The 8,468-nt window shown below is 39.3% G+C and overlaps 1 protein-coding gene across 3 annotated transcripts in view; it reads right to left on the minus strand.

Annotated features, from left to right (window-relative positions):
• Positions 1–7,814, minus strand: part of TUSC3 (tumor suppressor candidate 3) — a 252,664-nt gene extending 244,850 nt beyond the window's left edge. For 2 of the 3 annotated variants that reach the window (XM_059155978.1, XM_059155980.1), the window contains exon 1: positions 7,518–7,814. In XM_059155978.1, coding sequence (XP_059011961.1) covers positions 7,518–7,655 — 138 coding nt within the window. In that variant the 5' untranslated portion in view covers positions 7,656–7,814. The remainder of the gene's footprint in view (positions 1–7,517) is intronic. The other variant, XM_059155979.1, reaches the window with a different exon arrangement.
• Between the last annotated feature and the right edge of the window lie 654 nt (positions 7,815–8,468).

Here is an 8,468-nt window from a genome sequence, read left to right on the forward strand (position 1 = left end):
AAAACAAAAAAGGAACTATCATCATTGCACAATACCCTCAAAAAGTTGAGGGTCCCAACTTTTCTTTTGCTTAATCTTAAACTCAAATGTAAACCAAAATAATAATTTTCAAATATGATCATTTTCAAAATAAAATGTCTTCCTCTATGGTAGTCTTTAAAATGAAACTAGGTACCAAACTATTATACACACAAAAGCAAAAGAAGTTAAATATTTTTTAAAAGGATTCACACAGAAAACAGCATATATCAAATATATCTGAAGCACAACTTATTCTTTCTCCCTTTCTCGGGCTAAGAGCTTTCAAGGCATATAATAAATTTATTTCCAATTTCTTTCCCACAATTTTTTGGACATATCATAGAGAACTTCAATTCATACAATAAAAATGAAGTTATATTAATAAAAGGAAGACATGGAAAAATGCACTTTCCAAAACACCAAAACATACACAGACTTCTAATAATGATCATTAATATTCAAAGATAAAGGAGAGCTATATGTATGTAAATAATCCTTCAATATTCAATATCTAATTCACAAAGAAGTTCATATAGCTAGGTCATTGTTAAGCTACTAAACACAGTATTAAAAAAAAGAAGACGGTAAATTTATAAATTGGGTAAATAACAATCATGGGTAAAACTCTTAATCCCAGATTAATCCCAGTTAATCCCAGATAATTTTCCTCAGCAGAATGCTTTTACAAAAAAATCTGTAAATTCAATTCAGAATGTCTTAAAGAATATGAAGCTTATTAGCACCTAACAAGGAGTCCAGAGTTATAGCAATTACATGACTAGTTAGGTCATGTCAAATACCCGCATTTTTTCCATTTTTCTACTCTGCCATCATGAACTTACTGGTTTTGTCCTCAGGCTTATACTTTAATGTTTTACAAGATGGGTTCAATAACTCAAACATCACATTCTCATATTCATATCACAAAGACAAGAAGAGAGAATTTCCCTTCCTTGTGTCCTTTACGAAAGAGGAGGCAACTTGTCACAAGTCCCCATATAATTGTATATGTGCTCACTCCTACCTAAAAGTAGGAGTACTGGATAATGATAATCTTTGACTTAAATATTTTGGGCTTGGGATAGTCCCAGTTTCTCTAAATCAAAACAAGTTACTGTTGTTAGCTAAATAAAGGTAAGGCAAACAAAGCTATCTGCTAAACCAGCAAGCAAAGATACTGTAAAGACCATTTCTAACCTAAGTGAAATGCCTAGCACTCTATCTTCTATCTGTTCTATTACTTTTTTCGTTCCCTAATATAATTTAGACTGATTTCCAACTTCTTAGTTTGTTAAATTCAGTGAGTTCTCTATCCTAAGGTACCTCAATTTAATATTTAATATGAATAGTAAACAGATTCCACAATTTATAATGAATTCTGTATCCCAAGTTTTACCTCGAGATTTATATAAACTAAGTTTCCAATGGTTTTGTTTTCCAAGCACAGAACCTATACTCAACCTATACTCAAGTGCTCCTTTTCATTAAGGCTAGTTAAGTTCTCATGGTAACATGCAATGGAAAGAAATTTCTATTTCACCTCAGAATGTCAAACTCAATAAGTATCTTTATATGATCAACCAAAACGTTGGTAACTATAAACATATCAGTAAAGACTTCCTTTTACTTTTTTTCAGCTCATAAATGGCTTCAGAGTTCTACTCTTCTTTGTTAAGACTTTTATCATAGATTTTAAAGGACTCCATAAGCTCATTGTTGATCTTTTTTCTTCAGGCATTAAACAGAAAAACAGAAAACAAGGCTGGAAAGCAGACTGATACCGATTACTATGAAAAAATACATTACCTATTATTTTGAATAACTTTTTTGAAATTTTAATATTCAAACTAAATATTTATATGTTTTTCATAGCTATTAAGGGAGAAACCCTATTTTGGCAAGATGTTCTCCTTAAATCTGTGTACAGCTCCTCGAGAGAGTAGAGAGCCAGCCTTTCTGTATACAATGTGCAAAATACAGGGTGAGAGTGACAAAGACATATTACACTGCCAAGTGATTACTTAAAAATGAGATCTGAGGATGTAAAATTTATTCCCGATAAAACAACACTGTTAACAGCAATGCAAAAACAGGTGGACAGAGAGAAGGCTTAGGAGTTCCCCTTTAGGGGTGCCTGGGTGTCTGCCTTGGGCTCAGGTCATGATCCCAATGTCCTGGCATTGAGCCCTGCATCACATCATAGGCTTCCCTGTTCAGTGGGGAGACTGCTTCTCCCCCTCCCTCTGGCTCCCCCTGCTTGCACTCTCTGCCAAATAAAATCTTTTAAAAAATTAATAAAAAAGGAATTCCCCAGGGCACCTGGGTGGCTCAGTGGGTTAAAGCCTCTGCCTTTGGCCCAGGTCATGATCCCAGAGTCCTGGGACCGAGCCCCACATCGGGCTCTCTGCTCAGCGGGGAGCCTGCTTCCTTCTCTCTCTCTCTGCCTGCCTCTCTGCCTACTGTGATCTCTGTCTGTCAAATAAATAAATAAAATCTTTAAATTAAAAAAAAAAAAAAGAGTTCCCCTTCAGATATGCTCAATTTAAGAAGACACAGAAATTTTGCCCAATAGGTAATATAAAAAGTAGATATTTACATAAATACTATTTGGTCCCCTCATTGCATGCCAAGTGCATACACACATGCACACACACTCTCAATGTTACATTAACCTATACATTTGTTCATGATCTACCTGTTCTCTAGCCCGGGAACAACAGCCATTCCCACACTTGGCCAAAGGTAAATTTTCTATCTTGGTGGAATTAACATGATGCTCCGGGAGGGAGTCTTATGGAAAGAAGCAATCATAAGATAAATAAACCATGGAGACCACCAAAGTAACCAATGTCAATCATTGGCATACGGGGCACAGTCATCCAAACTCACTAAATACGGAGAAAATACAAAAGTAAACGTGTTAAAAGATTAACGACTGATAAATCTGTGGCTCAGGTTACACATTTCTCCCCTTTCCCTTTCTATCTTCCATGTAGAACAGATCACATATATGGGACTGAATATGCTGGTGGTGTATGTATAGAGAGGAAACTATCCCAAAATTCTCTTTTGACAAAGGTACTATCTCTTTATCTCTTACTTAAGGAAACAAGTCATAGATTTCTACATAACATGCAAGCAAAGTACTAACTGGCTTCGTTCTGAAACACCTTTTCAAGGATGTATATAGCACACAAGCCTTGGAAGACAGTGTCCTGTCTAAAACAGAGAGGTTTTTTTACTTTCCACTTTAATAAAGATGTCACCTTTGGGTCAAAGGTCAAACAAACCCATTATAAAAAACTTTGAGCTCCTTAAACTCAAGATCCTTCTGCTGCCGCAAAATTTCCTACACCTGTAGGGGTTATTTAGCCTGCGTCATCAGCACAAATGTTGATACTCCGGCAAATCTGAGGCTGTGAGTGATAACCTGTCCACCTGTGACCCAGGAATTCCACGACTTCTGCCATCATCTGTGAAAGTGCAGCAGGCTAAGCCTTCACAGTACTTGACAAGTGGTTTTGACCATTCTGAGTAAGACCTGTCACTTCCAACTACTTAGCAAGGAGTTAATTCATACAAAATTTAGCCTAGATGAAACTACCTGCACCGGCAAAATCTACGGTCTGCGTATACATATCTATGCAAAATTACTATGCATTTCTTAAAGTTGTGCTCATATATTAACCAACTTCTTTTTCAACTAAAGTTCTTCTCTTAAAGATATAATCTGTTGCTCACTTCCATCCTCTCCCTTTTCTTCATTGCCTAAGACAGTAAAGTCTCTATTTTACGGCTATGCCACTAAAAATATAACTGGATATATTCATCTCACTGTAAAATGTACTTAGAAATATTAATCACATACAGAAGTTCTCTCAGAAGCAATTGAGATCTTTCATTTAGACAATCATATTACTTTGCAAAAATATTTATGAGCTGTTCAATTTTTCATAATGCATACTCATTGTTACCTACATGTCATAACCAATTAGCTAAAGTAAAGGATAAATTCTTTTCATAGCTTCTTTTGATAATATTAAAGTCAATAAATCCATTGAAAGTAATTACAGAATTTGAACTCCTTTTATATTATCAGGTATTATTATAGATTCGAAATGAAGCTGATTAACTGGTTAAGTATTAACAATGTAAAAAATAGAGATGCCATTAAAATAAAAAGAAAATGATGCACTACATATGCAAATGATATACTACCAAGAAACTATAGACTCCCACAAATTCTTATCACTTCACATGAGGATTCAAAAATTAGTTTAATGAATCTATTCAATGTAATCAAGGAAAGTGATTATAAAAATCTCCAATCTTTCTTTGCCTATTCACTCATCTATTGCTCTTCACTATATTCTTAGAGAAATAACAAAATTATTTTTTAATGAAATGTCTTCATTAAGAAACAAACAGATACAAAAACATATATGTGGACATACAAACACAGACACGCTCACAAATACCACCAATTCTTCCATGTTGCAAAATCTCCTGGGAAGTTCTCAAATATCGTAAGAGTTTGGAACTCTGTGTTTCATAATGAAACAGGCAATTTATTCTAGTAACTATTTATTTTATAATAATGATAAAATCCGTTTCTTAACCCACTGAGCCACCCAGGCACCCGATAAAATCCGTTTCTTTAGCAAAAAAAATTTGAAAAATATTTTATCACATTTTAGGATTCTGTCATCATGTCTAACCATTTAAATGAAGACCACATAATAATAGCTACCAGTACTGATCATCTGTTATGTTAAAGGCACTACACTGAGTAGTTTATATACAGTCGTATTCAAATCCCTGTGACAACCCTGAGATGTAGGTATATTTGTTTTAAAACAAAAAAGTTAAAATTCAGGGAAGTTAAGTGGTTTGCCTAATGTCATACAATCAGATAGTGATTGAGTTGTAACGAGACCATTTGCCTGACCTATACTGGTAGCTATTATTCATAACTATTACTTCCCTAAAAACAACTACATCCATTCTTGGTTCCAGGTTCAACTTTAAACAAACAGGGTTTTGGAGTGGGGGGAGGGGTGAGCCTGGTGGTGGGTATTATGGAGGGCAAGTATTGCATGGAGCACTGGATGTGGTGCATAAACAATAAATTTTGGAACATTGAAAAAAATTTTTAATTTTAAAAATAATTTAAAAATTTAAAAATGAATGTCAATTTGGCCTCCCCAGTATAAAGGGATACACTACTCATGCCAAGTCAACTCTTCTAGCACTTAAGTTTGTAATATTTATTGTAATGAATTAAGTTCCAACTGCTACACTTGGTGGTTCAATGGTGTCAAATTTTGTACTGGGCATCAGGTTCTAAATTCAGCAGGGAATGAAGTGACATGTTCAAAGCAACCCTGGAATACCCCTAGAAAAGTACCACAATGATGACCAGCCACTTTCCAGTATTTCTAAATAAAGAAAGTGTTTCTTCTAGCATTGAAAGACACCACAACCTTCCAAGTTATTAAGGACTAAGATTGAAATCAGGGGCTCTGAACATCACAAATAAATTTGTATAACTTAGTGAGTTTGTTCTCATATACTACATTCCAGATATGTGTACTCATGAAGTATTAAAACTTCATTTGTTACTTTGTTCTTCCTTTCCCTAAATATGTGTATTCTGCAAAACCACCACATACTACTATTAGACTCTCCTGTTGAAGATAAATAAAAACAATTCCGGAAGACATCCTTTCCTAATCTTTAACAATTTTCTTCCTAATTTTTCATTTAAAACCTATTTTATGAAAAATATATTAATGGAACAGATGTTAATTTATTGTAGTTATACTAAATTAACAAGCATTTTCACCTGTTAAAGTAGCATACAACGATACCAAGATGCTTCGAAGATGTATCCTTTTCAGATTTTCTGACTTTTCTTCCAACTGAAAGTTACTATGATCAGAGTTATCTTTTTCTCCCCTCTTTTTTTTTTTTTAATTTATTTATTTTTAGAGAGAGACTGCAAAAGCAAGATGGAAGGTTGAGGAAGGAGTAGAGGGAGACGCGGAGAGAAATCTCAAGCAGTCACCTTGCTGAGCACTGCACAGGCAGAGATCCCCTCAAGACCCTGATCATGACCTAAACCTAAATCAAAACGGGGATGCTCAAAGGACTAAGCCACCCAAGTGCCCCCACAGTCATCTTTCTAAGAAGTAAAACATCAAAATTCCCATGGAATTCCTCATCATTTTTAACTGCCCTCTGCTGTGGTAATCCTCAAAAAAAAAAAAAAAAAAAACACTTTTTAATCTCCCTTCCTCAAAAAAAAAAAACCCACCACACCTAAAGCTCTTGGGATGTGGTATATAAATACCAAATGCTAAAAAAAAATAGATCTTTAAATTATTTTGTAAATACAGTCTTAATTTTAAGAGTTCTTCTCTAAACCTCTCACCAGAACTCCATGAAGAATTCCGTAAGGCCTACTTTCATGTTAAAAGTAAAAAGCTAACGGGAAGAAGTTAGTATTGAGTTCAGATTTGTTTCAGGCAACGAGTAAAGGCAATTATTTTACACATGAAGCTGCTTTTCTCACTCTCTACCCAGCTATCTAGAAACTCCTGGAAACATTTTAAACCCGACTTAGATTTTGAGTCACGTGTGTGCAATACTTCACCAGGAAAACCCTGAATAAGCGAATACTCTTACTAAAACAATGTACTCTTAGAAACACTGCTCGCATTTCCAAGGAATTTTTTTTTTTCTGAGCTCGATTGAGTATCCAAGGCAATGATGGATACCTGAAAGTCACAAATTACTATTTTAAATCTAGTGACTCCAACCCTCTTACCAAAGTTACTCGAGGACTAAGACTGAAATCAGGTGATCTTCACAAATTTACCGAACTTAAAATTATGTGAGTTTGTTCTCACCATTATATAGGAGTTCAACATAAGGAAAAATAAACCCACAGCTTTAATAGTATGTAATTATGGATACCAACTTAATATACATTTCCAAAATGCTCCGCTACCCCCTTGAAACGAATAACGAAGGCAGCTGGGTCCTGAACGTAAAGACCAAATAAATCTTTCTCTCTCGTGGGGTTGCAAATACTCCTAAGAGGTATTTTCACATCCAACACACACCCCCCTTTAGTGACTCAAGGGCAGGAAGTCCGGCCTCCCGAGGGTCAAAAGCGACGCGAGTCTGAAAGCTGTGCGGTGCTCAGGCGCAGGGTCAAAGGGGATGCTTTGGGGTTTTTGAGAAAACACCAGGCTAACCCCACAAGCGCGACAGCGTGGCCCGCAGGCCTCGCAACCGCTGGGCTCCAGCCCGCAGGCCGCCGTCGCCCACGCCCAGCCGCCCGGCTGCCTAGCAACGCGGCGAGGCTGCCTGGCAACGCCGCCGCCCCGGCCCGCCCCAGCGAGCCCCAGCGAGCCCCAGCGAGCCCCAGTCAGCCCCAGCGAGCCCCAGTCAGCCCCGGCCCACCCGGAAGGCCAGAGGACTCCCGATACCTCTTTTTTCTTCTGTCCTCCCCCGAGCTGGATGCAGAGAAGTAGCAGGAGGAGAAGAAAGGGAAAGCTCCCGGTGGGCAGGTATCGCAGCCGCCGCCCCGCCTGCCTCCGGCGTGAAGGAGCGCCCCTGGCACCCATCGCCGCAGGGCAGTGTCTCCTCCACGCTCGGTAACCGTGCGCGCCCAGCTCCTACCGCCGTCCTAGCCCTGCCAGGCCAATCGCCGGGAGCCCCTGCCTGTGCCCTCGCGGGTGCCTGCGGCTTCGCCTGGGAAGCGGACGCCGCCGAGGACGCGGAGGAGGAAACTGACAGAGCATCCGGTTCACCGGGAGAAGGGACCTGGAAAGGCCCGGGATGGGGCAGGAAGTGGGCGTGGCGAGGGAGCGAGGGGCCTCGTGCGCGCCCCGCCGGAGGTCTCCCGGAGACCCACGCCGCCCGGGGCCACGGCTCTGCAGCTGGCTGGCTGCACGCTGTCCTGTGACTGAATCCAGTGCGAGGTCCCAGGAATAAGCGAGGGGCCTCTTCAGTCCAGCAGAAGTAAACTGCTTACCTGGAGGCACGGACAGACCTTCTAGGACGCTGGAGGAGGGATTTAAGGAAGTAATAAGCGCTTGGCCCCCCCTGGCCAAGGGGCGTCTCCCTTTCCGTAGACACATCTGTGGCTCCCATACGGAGCCCTCTCACGCCTCTAACATAATCCACACAATATAATCCCGCGGATGCACGCTAGCCGCAGGCAACTTCACAGCTGTTCCTTGCAGTCCCAATTGAGGGGCCTGAGGAGCCAAACTTCACACCTTTCCGTTCATTCATTCAGTTTCCGTGGAGCGCCCAAGTGCAGACCGCTGTACTACACACTTGGGAATGCAAAAACGAAAAGGACTTAACCCTGCTCTCTGAAATATTTTAAGAAGGATAGGGCAGACTGTTTACTGGATATCTGGTATGGGTCA

This window comes from Mustela lutreola, chromosome 18 (assembly GCF_030435805.1).
Source record: "Mustela lutreola isolate mMusLut2 chromosome 18, mMusLut2.pri, whole genome shotgun sequence".
In the NCBI taxonomy this organism is placed as follows: domain Eukaryota; kingdom Metazoa; phylum Chordata; class Mammalia; order Carnivora; family Mustelidae; genus Mustela; species Mustela lutreola.